The sequence below is a fragment of the Ranitomeya variabilis genome, chromosome 2 (assembly GCF_051348905.1).
Source record: "Ranitomeya variabilis isolate aRanVar5 chromosome 2, aRanVar5.hap1, whole genome shotgun sequence".
Classification (NCBI taxonomy): domain Eukaryota; kingdom Metazoa; phylum Chordata; class Amphibia; order Anura; family Dendrobatidae; genus Ranitomeya; species Ranitomeya variabilis.
This window is the reverse complement of record NC_135233.1, coordinates 206,880,224-206,901,936: the sequence shown is the minus strand read 5'-3', so window position 1 is coordinate 206,901,936 and position 21,713 is coordinate 206,880,224. Positions and strand designations below refer to the sequence as shown.

At 46.4% G+C, this 21,713-nt stretch overlaps 1 protein-coding gene across 5 annotated transcripts in view; it reads right to left on the bottom strand.

The window, feature by feature from the left end:
* The window catches only part of RABGAP1 (RAB GTPase activating protein 1), a 238,587-nt gene that overhangs the window by 59,111 nt on the left and 157,763 nt on the right, over positions 1–21,713 (bottom strand). For 2 of the 5 annotated variants that reach the window (XM_077283512.1, XM_077283514.1), the window contains exons 24-26: positions 17,989–18,060; positions 16,501–16,701; positions 5,925–6,016 (exon numbers count right to left, since the gene is read on the bottom strand). In XM_077283512.1, the coding sequence (XP_077139627.1) occupies positions 5,925–6,016; positions 16,501–16,701; positions 17,989–18,060 (365 nt within the window). Of the gene's footprint in view, positions 1–5,924; positions 6,017–6,054; positions 6,254–7,261; positions 9,337–16,500; positions 16,702–17,988; positions 18,061–21,713 lie in introns of those variants that run through there. The other 3 variants (XM_077283515.1, XM_077283513.1, XM_077283511.1) reach the window with 3 other exon arrangements.

The window sequence follows — 21,713 nt, the reverse complement described above, 5'->3', positions numbered from 1 at the left end:
TCTCGAAAGTTTTCCCCTGCGGAACGCAATTATGATGTCGGCAATCGTGAGTTGTTGGCTATGAAGTGGGCATTTGAGGAGTGGCGACATTGGCTTGAGGGGGCCAAGCACCGTATTGTGGTCTTGACCGATCATAAGAATCTGATTTACCTCGAGTCTGCCAAACGGCTGAATCCTAGACAGGCCCGATGGTCCCTGTTTTTCTCCCGTTTTGATTTTGTGGTCTCGTATCTTCCGGGTTCTAAGAATGTTAAGGCTGATGCCCTCTCTAGGAGCTTTTTGCCGGATTCTCCTGGGGTCCTTGAGCCGGTCGGTATTCTGAAGGATGGGGTGATTCTTTCTGCCATCTCCCCTGATTTACGACGGGTTCTTCAGGAATTTCAGGCTGATAAACCTGACCGCTGTCCAGTGGGGAAACTGTTTGTTCCTGACAGATGGACTAGTAAAGTGATTTTGGAGGTTCATTGTTCTGTGTTGGCTGGTCATCCTGGGATTTTTGGTACCAGAGATTTGGTTGGTAGGTCCTTTTGGTGGCCTTCTTTGTCACGGGATGTGCGTTCTTTTGTGCAGTCCTGTGGGACTTGTGCGCGGGCCAAGCCTTGCTGTTCCCGCGCTAGTGGGTTGCTTTTGCCTTTGCCGGTCCCTGAGAGGCCTTGGACGCATATTTCTATGGATTTTATTTCGGATCTTCCAGTTTCCCAGAGGATGTCAGTTATCTGGGTGGTTTGTGACCGGTTTTCTAAGATGGTTCATTTGGTACCTTTGCCTAATTTGCCTTCCTCTTCCGATTTGGTTCCGTTGTTTTTTCAGCATGTGGTTCGTTTGCATGGCATTCCGGAGAATATTGTGTCCGATAGAGGTTCCCAGTTTGTTTCTAGGTTTTGGACGGCCTTTTGTGCTAGGCTGGGCATTGATTTGTCTTTTTCTTCTGCATTTCATCCTCAGACAAATGGCCAAACCGAGCGAACTAATCAGACTTTGGAAACTTATTTGAGATGCTTTGTGTCTGCTGATCAGGATGATTGGGTGGCTTTCTTGCCATTGGCCGAGTTTGCCCTTAATAATCACGCTAGTTCTGCTACCTTGGTTTTACCCTTCTTTTGTAACTCTGGTTTTCATCCTCGTTTTTCTTCGGGGCAGGTTGAGCCTTCTAATTGTCCTGGGGTGGACTCTGTGGTTGATAGGTTGCAGCAAATTTGGGCTCATGTTGTTGACAATTTGGTGTTGTCTCAGGAGGGGGCTCAGCGTTTTGCTAACCGTCGTCGGTGTGTTGGTTCCCGGCTTCGGGTTGGGGATTTGGTCTGGTTGTCTTCCCGTCATGTTCCTATGAAGGTTTCTTCCCAAGTTTAAGCCTCGGTTTATTGGCCCTTATAGGATTTCTGAGATTATCAATCCAGTGTCTTTTCGTTTGGCCCTTCCTGCCTCTTTTTCCATCCATAATGTTTTTCATAGATCTTTGTTGCGGAAATATGTGGTGCCCGTTGTTCCCTCTGTTGATCCTCCTGCCCCGGTGTTGATTGATGGGGAGTTGGAGTATGTGGTTGAGAAGATTTTGGATTCTCGTTTTTCGAGGCGGAAGCTTCAGTATCTTGTCAAATGGAAGGGTTATGGCCAGGAGGATAATTCTTTGGTTGTTGCCTCCGATGTTCATGCTGAGGATTTGGTTCGTGCCTTTCATTTGGCTCGTCCGGATCAGCCTGGGGGCTCTGGTGAGGGTTCGGTGACCCCTCTTCAAGCGGGGGGTTATGTTGTGAATTCTGCTCTTGGGCTCCCTCCGGTGGTTGTAAGTGGTAGAACTGCTGTCTCTGAATCACAGCAGTTATCAGGTGTGTTCACTTTTTGCCATTCTGACTGGGCCATTTAGTCTTGCTTGACCCTTTAGTCAGTGCCAGTTGTCCATTGTTCCTGGAGGATTCACATCTTTGCCTGGTCTCTCCTGCTTTGCTGTTCATTTCAACAAAGATAAGTTCTGGCCTTGATTTTTGCTGTCCACATGCTGTGGCCTTATTGTTCAGTTCTTTTCCATGTTTTTGTCTTGTCCAGCTTGGTCTGTATAAGAATTTGTTCAGCCAAGCTGGTATCTCTGGAGATGCAGATGTACCCTCCATATCTTTAGTTAGCTGTGGAGATTTTGTATTTTCTGTGGTGGATATTTTCTAGTGTTTTAATACTGACCGCATAGTACTCTGTCCTATCCTTTCTATTTAGCTAGAAGTGGCCTCCTTTGCTAAAATCTGATTTCAGCCTGCGTATGTTATTTCCCTCTCCTCTCACAGTCAATATTTGTGGGAGGCTGTCTATCATTTGGGGATTTTCTCTGAGGCAAGATAGTTTTCCCTTTTCTATCTCTAGGGGTAATTAGTCCTCCGGCTGTGTCGAGATGTCTAGGGAGCGCTAGGTACATTCCACGGCTACTTCTAGTTGCGGTGTTAAGTTTAGGGTCTGCGGTCAGTACAGGTACCACCTTCTCCAGAGTACGTCTCATGCTGCTCTTAGGCCACCAGATCATAACACCTAACCCTAACCACAAGCCTATTCTTAACCCTATTTCCAACCCTAGCCCTAATTCCAACCCTAAGGCTATGTGCCCACGTTCTGGATTCGTGTGAGATTTTTCCGCACCATTTTTGAAAAATCCGCAGGTAAAAGGCACTGCGTTTTACCTGCGGATTTACCGCGGATTTCCAGTGTTTTTTATGCGGATTTCACCTGCGGATTCCTATTGAGGAACAGGTGTAAAACGCTGCGAAATCCGCACAAAGAATTGACATGCTGCGGAAAATACAACGCAGCATTTCCGCGCAGTATTTTCCACACCATGGGCACAGCGGATTTGGTTTTCCATAGGTTTACATGGTACTGTAAACCTGATGGAACACTGCTACGAATCCGATGCGGATCCGCAGCCAAATCCGCACCGTGTGCACATAGCCTAATTCTAACGCTAACCCTAGTTCTAACCCTACCCCTAACACTACCCCAAACCCTAGTGGGAAAAAAAAATTATTTTATTATTGTCCCTACCTATGGGGGTGATAAAGGGGGGGGTTCATTTACTTTTTTTTTATTTTGATCACTGTGATAAAACCTATCACAGTGATCAAAATGTACATGGAAGGAATCTGCCGGCCAGCAGATTCGGCGGGCGCACAGCGCATGCGCCCGCCATTTTGGAAGATGGTGGCGCCCAGGGAGAAGACGGACGGACCCCGGGAGGATCGGTAAGTATGGGGTGGTGTGGGGGTATGGATCGGAGCACGGGGGGAACGGACAGGACGGGGGAGCGGACAGGCGGACGGAGGGGAGTACGGGACAGAACGGAGGACTGGGGAGATCGGTGGGCAGATCTGGATTTCCAGCCATGGCCGATGATATTGCAGCATCGGCCACGGCTGGATTGCAATATTTCACCATTTTCATAGGTGAAATATTGCAAATTGCTCTGATTGGCTGTTGCACTTTCAACAGCCAATCAGAGCGATCATAGCCACGAGGGGGTGAAGCCACCCCCCTGGGCTAAAGTACCACTCCCCCTGTCCCTGCAGATCGGGTGAAATTGGAGTTAACCCTTTCACCCGATCTGCAGGGACGCGATCATTCCATGACGCCACATAGGCGTCATGGGTCGGATTGGCACCGACTTTCATGACGCCTACGTGGCGTCATGGGTCGGGAAGGGGTTAATAAACGTGGATATGCCATCTACTTTGCTACTTGAAGTATTTGAGTTGATGGTTTGCAACCAGAGGTTTCTATACACTATAAAGTCACATCTGCAGGTTTTTCTCAATATCTGACATGACATCAGAATAAACCTTTCCCGTTTTAGGTCAGTTAGGATTACCATAATTATTAATATTTGCAAAATGCCAGAATAATGAGAGAGGGGATGTTTTATGGCATTTTTATTACTTACTGCAAACATACATTTCATTAGTATTTGGTGCCATTGCCCTTACACTGAATGACTTGGGTCACGTTTGGTTTCTCCTTCCACAAGCTTCTCACAATAGTTGGCCAGAATTTGGGCCCATTCCTCCTGACAAAACTGGTGTAGTGATCCAGGTTTGTAGGTTGCCTTTCTCACACCGGCCTTTTCAGCTTTGGCCATAAATTTTCAATTGGATTGAGATCAGGGCTTCGTAATGGTCGCTTCAAAACATTGACTTTGTAATCCTGAAGCCACTTTGTTACCATTTTGGCAGTGTGCTTGGGGCCATTGTCCATTTGGAAGACACATTTCCGCCCAAGCTTTAACTTCCTGGCTGATGTCTTGAGATGTTGCTTCAGTATTGCCATAATTTTCTTTTCTCACGATGCCATCTATTTTGTGAAGACCAAAAGTCCCTCCTGCAGCAAAACAACCCCACAATATGATGCTGCCGCCCCCATGTTTCACAGTTGGGATGGTGTTCTTAGGCTTCCAAGCTTCTCTCTTTTTCCTCCAAACATAACGATGGTCATTATGCCGAAAAAGTTCAATTTTAGTTTCATCAGACAACAGGACATGTCTCCAAAAATTTAAGTCTCTGTTCCTGTGTGCATTTGCAAACATTAATCTGGCTTTTTTATGTTTCTTATGGAGTAATGGCTTCTTCCTGGCAGAGTAGACTTACAGCCCATGTTGAGATGCAGTACTCATTTCCCTGTGGATATTGACACAATCTTTTTTTTTTTTTAATTCGTTTATTAACCAAAACAGTAACAAGATATACATATTTGTGCATCCAAGCCAGCATAAGTACACTTGTCAAGGTAATTACGAATGGACAACAAATTTGTGCATTAAATTATTCACACTATATTGACACAGCTTCTGCCATCATCTTCACAAGGTCTTTTGCTTTTGTCCTTGGGTTGACATGCACGCCGGACCAAAGCGCATTCATCTCTGGGACACAGAACCAGTCTCCTTCCTGAGCTGTATGATGGCTGGACATTCCCATCTTGTTTGTACTTGCGTATAATTGTTTGTACAGATGAACGAGGCACCTTCAGGTATCTTGAAATTGTACCCAAGGATGAGCCAGATTGTGCAAGTCCACAATCCAATTCCTGATATCTTGGCGGATTTCTTTAGACTTTACCATGATGTTTCAGGTGTGCATTAAAATACATTTCATGTCAGATATTGAGAAAAACATGCAGATGTGTCTTTTTATATAGTGTATGGAAATTTCTGGTTTCAACTGCATGTGTATATATCCATCTGCAACTATCTAGTATCCATATACAACTATGGTCATAAGGACTGCAGAAGTAGTAAGCACTTGCAGCTTTATTGTAATCTAATGAAAATGTTCAAGACTTCTTATTTATTCATGTGCAGAAACCCTGCAGTTACAGTCTGCCATCAACGAGGTTATGTTCTGCTACTCTGAATGCACTTGGGCAAATCATCTAGATCCGCTGCTGGCAACTCCTTTTGAAATTGCCGACCAATGACGTTCCAGAGCTTCTGCTGACTGGATACAGCATTGATATCACATAGAGAGCTGAGCTCATTTACTTTGCCGATGTACATGGCATAAGCTCAGTGATTGACTGCAGCGCTGTAGACAAGATCGCAAATGCTCAGCTCAATGACTGGCTGCAGCGCTGTCAAAGTGACATCAGCAATACAGACAAAATATTGATCGGGCCAGTGGCAGAGACACAGCGCTGGACCCGGGGAGGGCAAGTAATGTGCGGTTTGTGTTGTTTTACATTGAATTACACCTGAGGACAATAGTTTAAGCAAAACTACACTACAATATGTGCGATGCTTACAATAATCGGTGATGGCATTCATTTCTTGTTCTAAGCGGTGTCTACTGCTCTTCACCTGTGCCTAGATGAGCCGTTCCTTTGGACATCAGATGAGGGCGGATAATTTTATTTTTTTTTACCATGAAAAAGCTCCAGTACTCAAGAAAGTAACTTACCTCTTTGAGTTTCTTTTAAAGTCTCTTTTCTTTTTTGACTTTTCGCTGACTTTTTTTTTTGGCACCAAATTCATCAAAATGCCACCTGCGATCTAAGAATTTTGATCAAAGTTAAAAACGGTCTTTTTTTCTCTATTGAACATTTTTTTGCGACTTCTTAGAGGAAAGAGTCACATGTTTCGCAGAATATCACAAAAATTGTGCCAAAAAAACTGGCGTACTCAAAAAACACACAAGAATGGTGTAGGGGTGACTGGAGTGGAGATGGGCCAATGTTTGTGACCCTTTAAAAAGAAGAATCCGCAGAAAACATCTGGAATTGCAAAACTCTGCCGACAAAGAGGAAAACCAAACAACAGGTGAGCAGATATAAAAAAAGAAAAATAAAAAAAGTTAAAAACACACAAAATTAGATAGAAAACAGGCATCGAGCTGCCACCAGAGTGGAGTACATGCTGCTTTTATTTAACTTTTTTCTTTATTGAGGGGGAATACAGTAATCTGTTGTCACATTTTCAATATATAATCTGACAGCAGCATGATGTAGGGACGGAGACCCCAATTTCAGCCATGAGTCAGTTTTACTGAGTGCAGCAGTTGTGATACAATCACAGTATTCTCTGCTGCAGATCTAGCAGAGCTCAAATGCTGAGCTGTATATAACCCCGCCCACATCACTGATTGGCAGCTTCTGTGTACACTGTATATTGACAGAAAGTTGCTAATCAGTGCTGGGGGTGTGGTTGGACCAGGAGGTACAGGATACCTAGTCCTGCAGTGATAATCTCCTGCTGGTAAAACACTGGATGTATAGGGAAAAAAAAAACCTACACAGCCTAATAGGTGTTTTTGTTTCTCCCATATTCATCTTTCCATTTGTCCCCTTTTTAAGTCTATTTTATATGTCTTTATCTATTATTATTTTTAAGTTTATCACGGTTGGCGTTGTTTTGGGCTTCCAGCTGCTTTGGTATGACCCAAAACTGTACTTCCATCTTTCCCTGAAGTCATTTTATGAAAGCCAGAAACTTTAGTGCAATTTTATTTTGCAACATTTTATGAAATGTGCTACTTTTTTTTAGCTAAAAATTGCGAAGAAAAGTCAAAGTGAAAAATACAAAGCATTTTTTGTCTGTGCAACGAAAAAAAAAAAATTTAATTAACCCATCTAAAAAAATTTGGTGTACAAAAAAAAAACAAAAGTAGCAAATCATGATTGGGACTAGAATCATCATGGACGGTCCCCTTTTCTAGTCATTTGTGTGTATGAATAAGCGTTTTCCATAGGATCACACAGGGAGGTTGTAGTCAGTACAATGAAATCGACTGCTCAGTGGTGAAATTTAATAGTACTTTATATTTGAGTTGATTGGGTTTACACACCGCACCTACACCAGCACTATTAGCACACGGTCAAAATAAGAACAGCAATCTTCTTATGTTTAAAACAATAAAGGACATTTGTAGCAGATATGGGAAAGAGAAATCTTTAGCAGATTGTGTTAGGATTCCGATATATAACTTTTACAGTAGCTAGCGTTAGTACGGGACCTAAGAAAACAAAAAAAGAGTAGATATACAAAATAAACCAAACTTTTTATATACTGTATATGTACACAAACCAGTGCCTCTTAGTGTAACCCGCTTACACGTAACAACTTTATCACTGATGCAACATTTGCAAGAAAAAAAACAAAACAAAAACAAGTATAAATTATAAAAAAAAGGTGCAAAACAGCCAGTCTACATCTGAATTCTACACGACACCAGGAACTCCAGAAAGGAATGACGCGTGCTTTGTGTTTAGCACCTAAAGTGCAGATCTCATACTGCCGTATACTAGCCCTAGTAGTGGAACAATTTCAGAAAACCCCTCTAAAGTTGGGTGGGAGAAAAAAAAGAAAAAAAGGTAGATCAGTCTTCTGAAAAACTGCTGGAGATGGGATAGAAGTTTGGTGTCCATCAACGGATCTTGACGTTAGTCCTTTGCTCCTTTTAGATGAATTGTCGTGCGATGGATGAACCGTCAGCCCCGGACAAGACAAGGGTCAACGGAGAGTTAACGGGTTAGATTCAAATTCTAGAACAGAAGCAGTGAGATCCGAAATGAAGGAACATCGCCAAGACGAGGACACGTGCTTTAATCCCGGGGTTAGTCAATGAAAGCGAAGGTCCCATTCAGTGCCGTAACGTGCCCGGAGAATAGGCTCTCTCAGGACACTTGACTGCTTCTCGTTGATCGTGATTCCACATTGGTGGATCTTCTCCAAGACTTGGGTGCTTAACACATAAAAACGCTGTGCAGTACTGACTGACAGTGCTTAGCGGCCGCAGACTGGCATTGGCCACTACCAAAAAAAAAAAAAAGGACAACATACCAACCAACATGGTCTTAAGTTCTTAACGTCTCAGCATGATGGAGGGCACAGAGATAACAGTCAACGGCTCTAGATGCCAGGTTGGCAGCATGAGAGGCCCCATTTTTGTCTCCTTATCGCATATTTCGGTCTCACCTAGCAATCTCTACTGTTTCAGTAAGCGACTTGCCATTGTTCCATGGCCATATTATTTAATATCAAGGGCCGGGAAAAAAAAAATTGGCTGTGCATTTCTTGTTGAAGGCATGTTCACCTCCCGCCTTGTGTTTGACCTACAGCAGCTCAAAATACAGTATTTCTCAATGCAGTTTAGGCTATAAGTAATAACACACCATCTTAGGATGTAAGAAAAAGAAAAAAAAAACCTGTGTTGCAGTAGTGTGAAGCCTAAGATTTTGGTAACTCTATTACGTTGGGTGACGAGGGACCACCGCTGTTCATGGCCAGGGCACTGACCCACCAGCTCATGATCAGACAATAGGAAGGTGCGTCGGAGTGCCCAGCGGCTTCATTGTAAGCATCGTTATCGTACGTCTTCACGTAAGGCCCTAATGATTACTTGTTACCTTAAAAAACAATTCCCCGTCATCAAAGAGTTAAAAAGGGCAAAACTGAACCCATGGTGCGTCGTAGGAATTATGGAAAGCTAGGTGCTATTTTTTTGTTTTCTTCGCTCTCCTCTTTTTCCGGCTAGTTTCATGATTTTTAATACGTGATCTCTGTAGGTGTTAATAGGGGGCCAGAGATGCCTAATCGTACATTAATCTGACAAGCACCGACTTACTACCGTCCTGCCATGCTGCACTCCTGGTCCTCTTACATACAGGCAAACCAAAATATCTGGCCAAGGAAGGCAACAGAAGGTATCATGTTTTCATATAGACTTGATTATTTGTACAAGAGTTGGGGTGTTAAGAGGTCTCTTTTCCTTGCACGCCGGTGGCGGTTTTTATGGAGCTGATGGTCCTGTTGAACCAGGTCTTTTTTGCCGCTTGCACTTCATTTAGGGCAAGACCGAGATGATGCTCCAGATCCTGAAAGAGAACCATGTAAAGCCCATTAAGAAAGTGTAAAGGTGGCAGATATCCATAAAATAGCTACTGACCCAAGGGGAGGCATTTGTCTGACAGATTATATAGCAAAAACCTGCTGACAGATTCTCTTTAAATGCAGACAGCAGCATAATGTAGGGACAGCTACCCCGATTCCGGCGATGTGTCACTTAGTTTACCTGATGCAGCAGGTGTGATACAATCACAGTTTTCTCTGCTGCAGATCTAGCAGACCTCAGAATGCTGAGCTGTGTATAACCCCGCCCACACCACTGATTGGTTGCTTTGTGTCAATATAGAATGTACCTGGAAAGCTACCAATCCATGCTGGGGGCGTTGGTTGGACCAGGTGGCATGAGACACCTAGTCCTGCAGTGATAATCTCCTGCTGGTAAAACACTGATTTTATTGAAACGGCAAAACACAGACCAGTTAGTAACACTTCACTGGAATCAGGGTCCCTGTGTCTATGTAATGTGGCTATCATATTACACAGCAAAAAGCTGCGGATAGATTCCCTTTAACACTTGGCTGAGCAAAGGATAAATCAATATGAAGTATAACAAATCTATGGTGTATGGTGGTCTCCAGAATGTGACTTTATAGCAGATGTTGGGGCAAAACTTGGAGTCCCTCTCTACTGTACCTGCTGCATGATCCGGCCAAAATCAGCCAACTTTTAGCACATATGTATAGTGATCAAAAGAAAAACAGATCCATATGCAAAGCAGAAGTTGAGCTCTTACGAGTAACCCTTATTTTAATTTTTATTTAAGAAATCTGATTCTCTTTCCTCCTGAACTGATATTTCACTCTGGCTAAAATCTGTATTTAGTAAAAAAAAAAAAAAAGTTCCCATTTCTGAAATAAGAGATGACAATTGGTGCTTAGAAGAGTCTATGGGAAGGAGGGGGGAGGAGTTACAGTTTTCCATAGAACTTTATGAGCACCAACTGTCTTCTCCCATGTCAATAAGGGGAAAGGCTGTATTCACTGTAGATCGTTTTTACCCATGAATTGAGAATGAAAGATCAGTCGAGAAGGAGAAAGAAGCAGATTTCTCGCATAGAATATCTAACAAAGTTCCATATATTCACCATATTTGCTATTGATTTATGGAGAAACAAAACGAGAAAAGGAGATTTTTGTGTACTCACCGTAAAATCTTTTTCTCCGAGCCAATCATTGGGGGACACAGGACCATGGGTGTTATGCTGCTGCCACTAGGAGGACACTAAGTAAACAGAAAGATTAACTCCTCCTCTGCAGTATACACCCCTTCACTGGCTACAATTCAACCAGTTCGGTAGTAAAGCAGTAGGAGCATGAACAAATGACAAACTATGTCAAAACCAAGGAAGTAACAACAAGCCAAACAAGGCTAACAGGGTGGGTGCTGTGTCCCCCAATGATTGGCTCGGAGAAAAAGATTTTACGGTGAGTACACAAAAATCTCCTTTTCTCCTACGCCTCATTGGGGGACACAGGACCATGGGACATACAAAAGCAGTCCCTGGGTGGGGAGCAATATGCTAATACCCCATGTACCACTGGCTTGCGGCTAAGGAACTGCCGCTTGCAGAATGCACCAGCCAAGGGCGGCGTCTGCAGAAGAGAGAGAATGGATGTGGTAATGCTTGATAAAAGTGTGCAAACTGGACCATGTCGCAGCCTTGCAGACCTGCAGTGCTGACGCCTGGTGCCGAACGGCCCACGAGGCGCCCACCGACCGGGTAGAATGGGCCTTGATCCCAGCTGGGATAGGAACGCCTTTGGCACGATAGGATTCTTCAATGGCCGAACGAATCCATTTAGCTAGAGTAGCATTGGAAGCGGGAGAACCCTTCCTTGGCCCCTCTGGAAGTACAAACAGGACATCCGACGTTCGGAAGGGAGCCGTCCGCGAGACGTACCGACGAAGAGCCCTTACCACATCAAGAGTATGCAGAGCCTTTTCAATGCGATGGACTGGTGCCAGACAGAACGAAGGCAGAACAATCTCCTCATTGAGGTGGAAAGAAGATACGACCTTGGACAGTAAAGCGGGAGAGGTCCTCAATACTGCCTTGTCCGGATGAAAATTTAGAAACGGAGGGCGGCAGGAGAGTGCAGCCAACTCCGAAACCCATCTGATGGACGTAATGGCCACTAGGAAAACTACCTTCCAGGAGAGGAAGGTCAGGGAAATGTCCTGTAGCGGTTCGAAGGGAGTCTCCTGGAGAGCTCCGAGAACTAAATTAAGATCCCACGGATCCAAGGGCATTTTGTAGGGAGGCGCCACATGGGAGACTCCCTGGAAAAAAGTCTTCACCGGCAACCTATTGGCAATCTTACGCTGGAAAAGGACTGACAATGCCGAAACCTGACCCTTTAGAGAGCTAAGGGCAAGTCCCGACTCTAGGCCAGACTGAAGAAACTCCAGTATGGTAGGGATAGAAAATACCAGAGGAGATCGCCTCAGTGTGTCGCACCATGAGAAAAATATTCACCAGGTACGGTGGTAACTGCGCATGGAAACAGGTTTCCTAGCCCTGATCATGGTGGAAGACACCTTGGGAGTGAAACCCGCTTGGCCTAGAATCCAGGATTCAACAGCCAGGCCATCAAAGACAGGGCCCCTGAGTTCTGGTGGTAATTCGGGCCCTGTGAGAAGATCCACGCGATCTGGAAGACGCCAGGGGACGTCGGCGACCAGCTGAACCAGTTCCGCGTACCATGCCCGGCGCGGCCAGTCCGGTGCGAGGAGAATCACTGGTACCCCCTCTGCCCTGATAATCTTGATGACCCTCGGTAGCAGGGGAAGAGGGGGGAAAATGTACGTGAGGCGGAACTGGTGCCAAGGCAAGACCAGGGCGTCTGCTCCGATGGCCCGTGGGTCGAGTGACCGAGCAAAGAACTGTGGGACCTTGTTGTTCAACCTGGATGCCATGAGATCCACATCCGGGGTCCCACAGCGAAGACAAATCTGCTGGAAGACCTCCGGGTGAAGGGACCACTCGCCCGAGGCAAGGCCCTGGCGGCTGAGGAAGTCCGCCGCCCAATTCTCCACCCCTGGAATGTGGATCGCCGAGATGGGCGAATGATTGGATTCCGCCCAGTGCAGGATGTGTGACACCTCGAGCATAGCCGTCTTGCTGCGGGTTCCCCCTTGACGGTTGATGTACGCCACGGCCGTGGCGTTGTCGGATTGAATTCTGACTGGGTGACTCGCCAGAAGGTGGTGAAACTGGAACAATGCTAGTCTGATAGCTCGTATCTCCAGGAGCTTGATGGGAAGGCGAGACTCTCGAGCGGACCACTGCCCCTGAGCTGTGTGGTGGTTGAAAACCGCCCCCCAGCCTATGAGGCTGGCATCGGTGGTCACCACCAGCCACTGCACAGGGAGAAAAGATCTTCCCTGGGTTAGGGAGGACTTCAACGTCCACCACCTGAGGGTCTTTCTGACCCGTGGGGGCAGGAAGGAGCGGCGGTCGAGGGAGGACGGATTGCCGTCCCACGCAGACAGTAGCGCATGCTGGAGAGGACGGAGGTAAAATTGCGCAAATGGAACCGCTTCCATGGCAGCTACCATCTGCCCGAGAACGCGCATGCTGAATCGGATGGAGTGGGAGACTGGACGGGAAAGACTCTGAGCTCCCTGCTGCAAGGCCAAGGCCTTGTCTTGAGGAAGGATGACCAGACCGCGGGAAGTATCCAGAGTCATCCCCAGAAAAGAGATCCGCTGAGCCGGAATCGGAGAGGATTTCTCGAAGTTTTTCTTCCAACCCAGGCGAGAAAGAGTATCCACCATGAGAGTGACGGACTCTACGCAGGCTGGGTAAGAAGAACCTTTTATCAGTAGGTCGTCCAGGTACGGAAGTACCACCACTCCCCTGGAATGAAGAATGGCCATGGCAGCCACCATGAACTTTGTGAAGACCCTGGGAGCGGTGGCGAGACCGAAAGGCAAGGCCACAAATTGGAAGTGCTCTCCGCGACATGCGAAGCGGATGAACTGTTGATGCGGAGGAAAAATTGGGATGTGGAGGTAAGCATCATTGATGTCTATGGACGCCAGGAATTCTCCTTTTTCCATGGACGCGACCACAGATCGGAGGGATTCCATCCTGAAGTGACGGATTTTTACAAATTTGTTTAGTAGTTTTAGGTCCAGGATCGGACGGAGCGATCCGTCCTTCTTTGGGACCACGAATAGGTTCGAGTAGAACCCTTTGAACCTTTGGTCTAGGGGAACCGGAATGATGACTCCGTCCCCTTGAAGTGCCCGTATGGCCTGAAGAAGAGCTGTTGACTTTGATTTTGGAGGGCAAGACTGGAAGAAGCGCGTCGGGAAGGGGGGGAAGGAAGAAAATTCTATTTTGTATCCGGTGGATACCAGTTCCCTGACCCATTCATCGGTAACGACTGAGAGCCAGGCCTGGCAGAACAAAAGTAAACGCCCTCCTACCCTGTTGGTGCCCCCCGGAAGCCGCAAGGAGTCATTGCGTAGAGGATCTATGGGATGTGGATCCCTTAGACCCGGGTGGTCTCGGTCTGGGTTTCCAATTACGGTTAGGTCTGTAAGAGACCTGGGAGCCTCGGCCACTGCGCGGGCCTTGCGCTGATGCGGAGGTAGAGGGAGTGGAAGACCAGTTGGTATTGTTACGAAAAGGCCGAAATCTGAATTTGTTGGGGAAGAAATTTACTTTTCCCCCCGGTGGCATCCGAGATCATTTGGTCTAGCTTTTCTCCAAACAAACGACCAGACTGGTAGGGCAGAGATGTCACAGAGCGCTTGGAGGCCGAATCTGCTCGCCAATCCCTGAGCCACAGGGCTCTTCTAATGGAGATTGCATTTGCGGATGCCTGTGCCGCGCAATTGGCTGCGTCTATTGAGGCATTGACTACGAAGTCCCCAGCCTGGGCTATCTGGTTAGCCAGGTTGACCGCTTCTGGAGGCAAGTCTCTAACTTGCATGGTCGTGGAAAGCGACTCGGCCCAAGCGACCATAGCCTTAGCCACCCAGGAGGCAGCGAAGGATGGGAAGAGGGAGGCTCCTGTGACCTCGAAGACAGAGTGAGCCAGATAATCAATCTGGCAGTCAGAGGGGTTCTTAACAGAGGAGCCGTCTGACAGAGATAGGATGGTTTTGGAAGCGAGGTGTGACACAGCAGGGTCGGCTGAGGGGGACTGCAGCCAGTCCTTGATTAGGTCCTGAGAAAAAGGATATTTGGCCTCTATGGCCTTTTGACCCATGAAGCGTTTATCGGGACGATCCCTATGTTTTTGTACAATTTCCTTGAACTCAGGATGAGTGACAAAAAACTTTTGGACACGTTTAGTCTTTTTGAACGACACCATGTGTTCGGGGGTAGGTACGGATTCCTCGTTCACCTTCAGGGTCTGGTTAACCGCCTCTTTGAGAGAGTCGAGTGTCTCTTGAGAGGGGGAGAAATCCTGAACGTAGGAATCGTCGGACTCATTCAGAATCATTCGGGTTGTCTGGAGAAGGGGACCGGGAAGCGGCAGTCGCAGACGCTGAAAAACCAACTGGCCCGTGGTCAGGGGATGGAACATGGACCCGTTTTCTGGAACCCCGAGAAGGAAGAGATAGAGTACGCCCCCTGCTGGTGGACGGATCCGTACCGTCGCCCGAATCCATCGCGGGCTGACCTGAAGGGGGGCCCTGGAGGGAATCAACCGCCCTAACTAGTAAATCCATAGAACGTGTCAGAGAAGCTGCCCACTCAGGGAAACTAGGCTCCACAGGGTCGTCGTCATCGGCAACGGCGGCGGTATCGGCTGCACAGAGGCCGGGACACAATCCGCACACAAAGGACTAGTGTGAGTTCGGGGCAGGGCCGCATTGCAAGTGGCACATACAGTGAAAAATACTGTGTGCTTCTTGTTACCAGTTTTAGTCTCCTTGGATTGAGACATAGTGTCTTTAGAGACAGAGCGGGGCAGTATACGCAGGGAAGGGGTTAAGCTTTCTTGAAGCAGCTTACCCATGCCTGTGTCCCCGGGGAGGAATTAGCCGTGGCGGTTCTCTGGAGTGCTGTGGACACGTGGGCTCCTTGCAGGGAGAGGGAACAATATGGCCCCCGAGATCTGCAGGGCGCTTCTCATCCCAGACGAGAAGCGCCGATATATGGGGCGGGGTTACGGCCGTGGGAGGGATCTGCTCACTGCGGCCTACTCCGGCTGAAAAGCCGGGGGCTAAATTTTCAGCCTGACCTGCGATGCGCGGCGGCCGCAACAGAGCGACGCTAACCGCCGCAGTCTCTCCCCGGGGACTCTGCCGCAAGATAGGGACCACTGCGGCCTACTCCGGCTGAAAAGCCAGGGGCTAAATTTCCGGCCTGCCCGACGACGCGCGGCGGCGGCGGCCGCAAGAGATCCGGAGCGCAGGAGGAACTCCTGTGTACTCACAGTGCGGCCTCCATGGCTGCCGATGCAGGTCCCCCTGTCCCTGCGCGCTCCATCCATCCTCGGATCCTCTTCTGGAACTGGTACGTTCCCCTTTGTGCAACGCCGTGTAAAGTGGGCCTTGTATGTCAGGCCCCCGGAGATGTACAGTAAAGCAGGCTCTATGTACTCGCCGTCTTGTAGGGGGAAGGGAGATCGGGACCAAAGATGGCAGACTGTCACCCCAGAAAAGAATTGGCGTGCTCCAGCGTCGCAGGAGAGGGACGGGGAGGTATACTCGCCGTGCTCGCCTGTTGCTGGTTCGGGGGAGAGCGGGCCCTATAAAAGGGATCCGTCACCCCCTTCAATCCGTTGAATAAAAAACAAAAATTTACGGAAAAATAAAAATTATAGTAAGAAAATTGGGGTCTGAAAAAAAGACCCAAGTGCCTCCTACAGACACTAAGCAAGAACTGGTCGAATTGTAGCCAGTGAAGGGGTGTACTGAATACTGCAGAGGAGGAGTTAATCTTTCTGTTTACTTAGTGTCCTCCTAGTGGCAGCAGCATAACACCCATGGTCCTGTGTCCCCCAATGAGGCGTTGGAGAAAAAATAAAATACGGGTACACTTTCGGATTTAGTAGAATTCAATCTTCCGACAGTGCTCTAAGATTGTCAGACTGGTGTCCACTATTAATAGTTGTCAATGCTTTCTTTTTTTTTACCTGTACAGATAAGATTTGTGACTGATGGTTTACCTGTATCTTACACTCGGCTTCTACCAGCTGAAGTTTAGTCTGAGCCAATTCTAGCTCCATTTCCCGTAACTGGTTTTTAAGAGTCTCCTTCTCTTCATCAGTGTCCTCCTCTGCGGAGTTCTCCTTCTTGGTGCTGACCAACTTCACTCTTCCTTCTGTGTTGAAGAACTCTCGGCAGCGTTCACAACCGTCAACCTTTTGCTAAGTGGTCAAAAGCAGAAAATGATTATGGGAATCTGATAAATAAATGTTGCTTCTCAAAACCAATACATCTAACCCATTATATGAGGAAAGAACAACACCTGAAAAGATGCCGAACAAACGGCTGTTTCCATAACTGTCTATAGACGTTACTGTAGAGCGCCATGCTTCCCCAACCTTTCCTATCCACCGCCGGACTGAAAGGGACAACACTGGACACTTCCATCATTCTCTCGACGTGAGGTTTTCCGCTATCCATATTTTACAAATATACTGTAAAACGCTATGGTTTTAATAGCATTGAAGTCAATATTTGTTTCACACCGCTGGAGCTTTTATATATTTTTTGCTTTGCAAAAGTAAACATTTCTAAATATTCCAATATTAAATAAATATTAGTCATTTTAAAGGTCAAATAACGCTATTAACCTGCAGACACAAGGTTAAACTGCAGGTGGTTAATAGCATTATGAAGGTGCCTGAACACCGAACTGAAAGTGCGGCACCCAGGAGAAAGTTATTTTTATTCTTCCCAGGAGCCGCTGGCTTTCAGTCATAGTATGATGCTCTGGGCACTCCTCTATGACTGAAAGCCGGCGGCTGTAAGCACACTCCGGCACTTTTGACTGACAGCTCAGGATGCAGTGTATCAGTGCTGAGCCGGCTGTCAGTCAAAATGTCAAGGCTTGCAGGATTGGTGCTTGATCGCCAGGGGATTAAACAGATGAGTGTTGCCTATTTTAATTTTTCCTGTTTTTTAAACAGCCAGGCAACCCAGTTTGGTTAAAAAAAAAAAAAAAATGCTAGAAGGCTAGAAAATAACAACTTGCTGACTGTGGGAATTACTGACTCTCAAAACAGGGCTCTAAAATGCCCCCATTAGTTGATGAATCGAGCAATGGAGGCTAATGCACGGCCACCGCTCTATTCCGTTGGGTTATTTTAAAGCCCCGGTTTTGAGTTGGGACAACTGATTTCACCGCCAACTAGAAAGGTATTAAAAAGTGTTCTCCAAACACAAGGTTGATGACCAAGAATGGTGACTCTAGACAACTGCCCATACAGCCCACCTAGAGACTATTGAAGGCTTTTTATTGAGGTCTCAAGTTCAAGTGGCATAGGTAGAGAGTTCTATAAAAAAAAAAAAAGAAGCTCTGTAACATGCGGCAGTATGTTTTATTACAGGCAAAACAATTATACTAATGAAAATATATTAGAGAAATGCACACAATGAAATGCTCCAATATCTGACAGCCATTACCCAAGCTTCAGTCAGTCTGAACGTACCCGGATTTTCTCAATTTCGGCTTTGTTTGCCGACTGCTGCTTCTCTAGTCGATCACTCAGCTGGGAACATATCTGCAAATGAACAAGAGAGTGGAATTACTTAAACGACAGGGATTTTCACTTATTATCCATAGTACCAACCAGCTAAAACTATTGTTCAGGATTATGATAACGATGACTGATATCTACAATCAATGATGAATATCCGATCATTGCTGGGGGTCCGACACCCAACCAGACAGCAGTTTTCATCTCCGAACGTAAGAAGTGGACACAGCCGAGACAGCACAGCGTTACTTACAAGAACTGATGCTCAAATAAATATAAAATACACAAACAATAACAATCTGATCCCCTCCTGTCCTTCAATCTTACTATGCCTAAATGCAAAAATTGCAATCAAAAGGTTGAAATATTTATGGCAATTTTCTAGATGTCTCGAGCTCAATCTTTCCCTCTCGCAAACCTATGACTGTATAAAAAAAAAAAAGTTATCTGCAGAAGGAGCCTCTCCCCACTGCGCTGTCTGCGATCGGACACATATAGTTAAACTTCCACCCTCCGAACATTTAAGGCCGTGTTCCCACGATGAGTATTTGGTGCAGAAAATATGCAACATCAAAAGCTTACCAATTAAGTAAGAAAATACAGAGTCAAAAACTCATCTGCTTAGATCTCACAGAGCTCAGTTTCTTCATCTTCCTCTCACCCTGTACTCCTGATGGGCACCATAAATTGTCTGACAAGTTCCCTTTAACTTTCCGAACCATGTACATTACACTTGTGCCATAAATGAATGAGCACAGACGTGGACCTGTCAACGGCATAAAGGACCGAGAGCGGAACGATCCAGCAGGTAATCTATTCACCAGGAATCGGCGACGGCAGTGTGAGCACTGACTTATTCATTGTCTACCCCGACCACATGGTTTATTTCTGTACTTTCCACGACTCTTCCTCTATGCATTGTTTAAGCGATGCACCGCTACAGCTTTCTTATGAATCACAGGTCTACAAAAAATTTTTTCTCAAGAGCTGTTTTGGTTATTCCACGTAATCTTAGTTTTTAAGTGCGCTGAATCCGAAAATGACCTCCGTTTTGTCATAGGACATCACCTTTTCTGACAATTTAAGTAACTATGTTAAATAAGACAATACCTCAAAATAAATGAAAACAGACTCATAAAATTAACCCCTTCACCCCCGGAGCTTTTTCCGTTTTTCCGTTTTAGTTTTTCGCTCCCATCCTTCCCAGAGCCATAACTTTTTTATTTTTCCGTCAATTTGGCCATGTGAGGGCTTATTTTTTGCGGGACGAGTTGTACTTTTGAACGACATCATTGGTTTTAGCATGTCGTGTACTAGAAAACGGGAAAAAAATTCCAAGTGCAGTGAAATTGCAAAAAAAGTGCAATCCCACACTTGTTTTTTGCTTGCCTATTTTGCTAGGTTCACTAAATGCTAAAACTGACCTGCCATTATGATTCTCCAGGTCACTACGAGTTCATAGACACCTAACATGACTAGGTTATTTTTCACCTAAGTGGTGAAAAAAAATTCCAAACTTTGCAAAAAACAAAACAAAACAAAATTGCGCCATTTTCCGATACTCGTAGCGTCTCCATTTTTCGTGATCTGGGGTCAGGTGAGGGCTTATTTTTTGCGTGCCGAGCTGGCGTTTTTAATGATAGCATTTTGGTGTAGATACGTTCTTTTGATCGCCCGTTATTGCATTTTAATGCAATGTCGTGGCGACCAAAAAAACGTAAATCTGGCGTTTCGAATTTTTTTCTCATTACGCCATTTAGCGATCAGGTTAATGCTTTTTTTTTATTGATAGATCGGGCGATTCTGAACGCGGCGATACCAAATATGTGTAGGTTGGGGTTTTTTTTTATTGATTTATTTTGATTGGGGCGAAAGGGGGGTGATTTAAACTTTTATATATTTTTTATTTTTTTCACATTTTTAAAAACTTTTTTTTTTTACTTTTGCCATGCTTCTATAGCCTCCATGGGAGGCTAGAAGCAGGCACAGCCCGATCGGCTCTGCTACATAACAGCGATCATCAGATCGCTGTTATGTAGCTAAAATGCAGGTGTGCTGTGAGCGCCGACCACAGGGGGGCGCTCACAGCCACCGGCAATCAGTAACCATAGAGGTCTCAAGGACCTCTATGGTTACAATGGAGGAGCATCGCCGACCCCCGATCATGTGACGGGGGTCGGCGATGCGCTCATATCCGGCCGCACGGCCGGATGCGGTAGTTAAATGCCGCTGTCTGCATTTGACAGCGGCATTTAACTAGTTAATAGCGGCGGGTGATCGCGATTTCACCCGCCGCTATTGCGCGCACATGTCAGCTGTAAAAAACAGCTGACATGTCGCGACTTTGATGTGCGCTCACCGCCGGAGCGCACATCAAAGCGGGGGTCCCGACATGTGACGTACTATTCCGTCACATGTCGGGAAGGGGTTAATGTTTTATTACAAATGTTTCATGAAAATCATTTTTTAACTGCAATGAGCTCACAAACACACTAAAATCAATTCTTCTTCCCTGTGAGGCTTCTCCTGGTCCATTTACGCTTGTGAGTAGCATCTGGAATGTCTCTTTGAAGCCTCCAACAGTAGTCTGCCATCATTGTAATGCTCGGTCTTCCCTGGTATCTTCTTTCCATCTCTTTAAAGGGAACCTGTCACCACGTTTTTGGAAGATGGGATAAAAATAGCGTTAAATAGGGGCAGAGGTGGGCGTTACATTAGTGTGTGTGTTATGCGTTTATTACCCACCTAAGTTGCCGAAATAACTTTGCAAAGTCTCCGTTTTCGCCTGTCAATCAGGCTGGTCAGGTCGCATGGGCGTTGTCTTCCCCCAGATTTGGCGTAGTTTTCCGTTGGTGGCGTAGTGGTGTGCGCATGCCCAAAGTCCGGAATCCTCTTCCAGGGGATTTAAAATAGCGCGGTGTTCGTTATTGCATTGGTGATCGGTGGGCGCGGCCATCTTCCTTTGGCCGCGCGTGCGCAGAAGCGGCGCTCTGCTGGCCGCGGCTTCAGGAAAATGGCCGCCGCGATATCCATCTGCGCACGCGCGGCATCCCGCGGCCATTTTCCTGAAGCCGCGGCCAGCAGAGCGCCGCTTCTGCGCACGCGCGGCCAAAGGAAGATGGCCGCGCCCACCGATCACCAATGCAATAACGAACACCGCGCTATTTTAAATCCCCTGGAAGAGGATTCCGGACTTTGGGCATGCGCACACCACTACGCCACCAACGGAAAACTACGCCAAATCTGGGTGAAGACACCACGCCCATGTGACCTGACCAGCCTGATTGACAGGCGAAAACGGAGACTTTGCAAAGTTATTTCGGCAACTTAGGTGGGTAATAAACGCATAACACACACACTAATGTAACGCCCACCTCTGCCCCTATTTAACGCTATTTTTATCCCATCTTCCAAAAACGTGGTGACAGGTTCCCTTTAATGTCCTGGTGGAATCGTTCACCTTGCTCTTCACTCACAGCTCCCAAATTTTCAGGAAAGTTGATAAGGTGGGAATGGAGGAAATGCCCTTTCAAACTCATCAGGCAACCTAAAGCTGGAAATGCTTTCAGCATTCGGCCAACGATTTTTTTGTAGTCAGGGTCTTTGTTATTGCCTAAAAATTTCTCTACGACCACTTTAAAGGCAAACCGCCCTTCTTTTTGAGGATATTCACCACA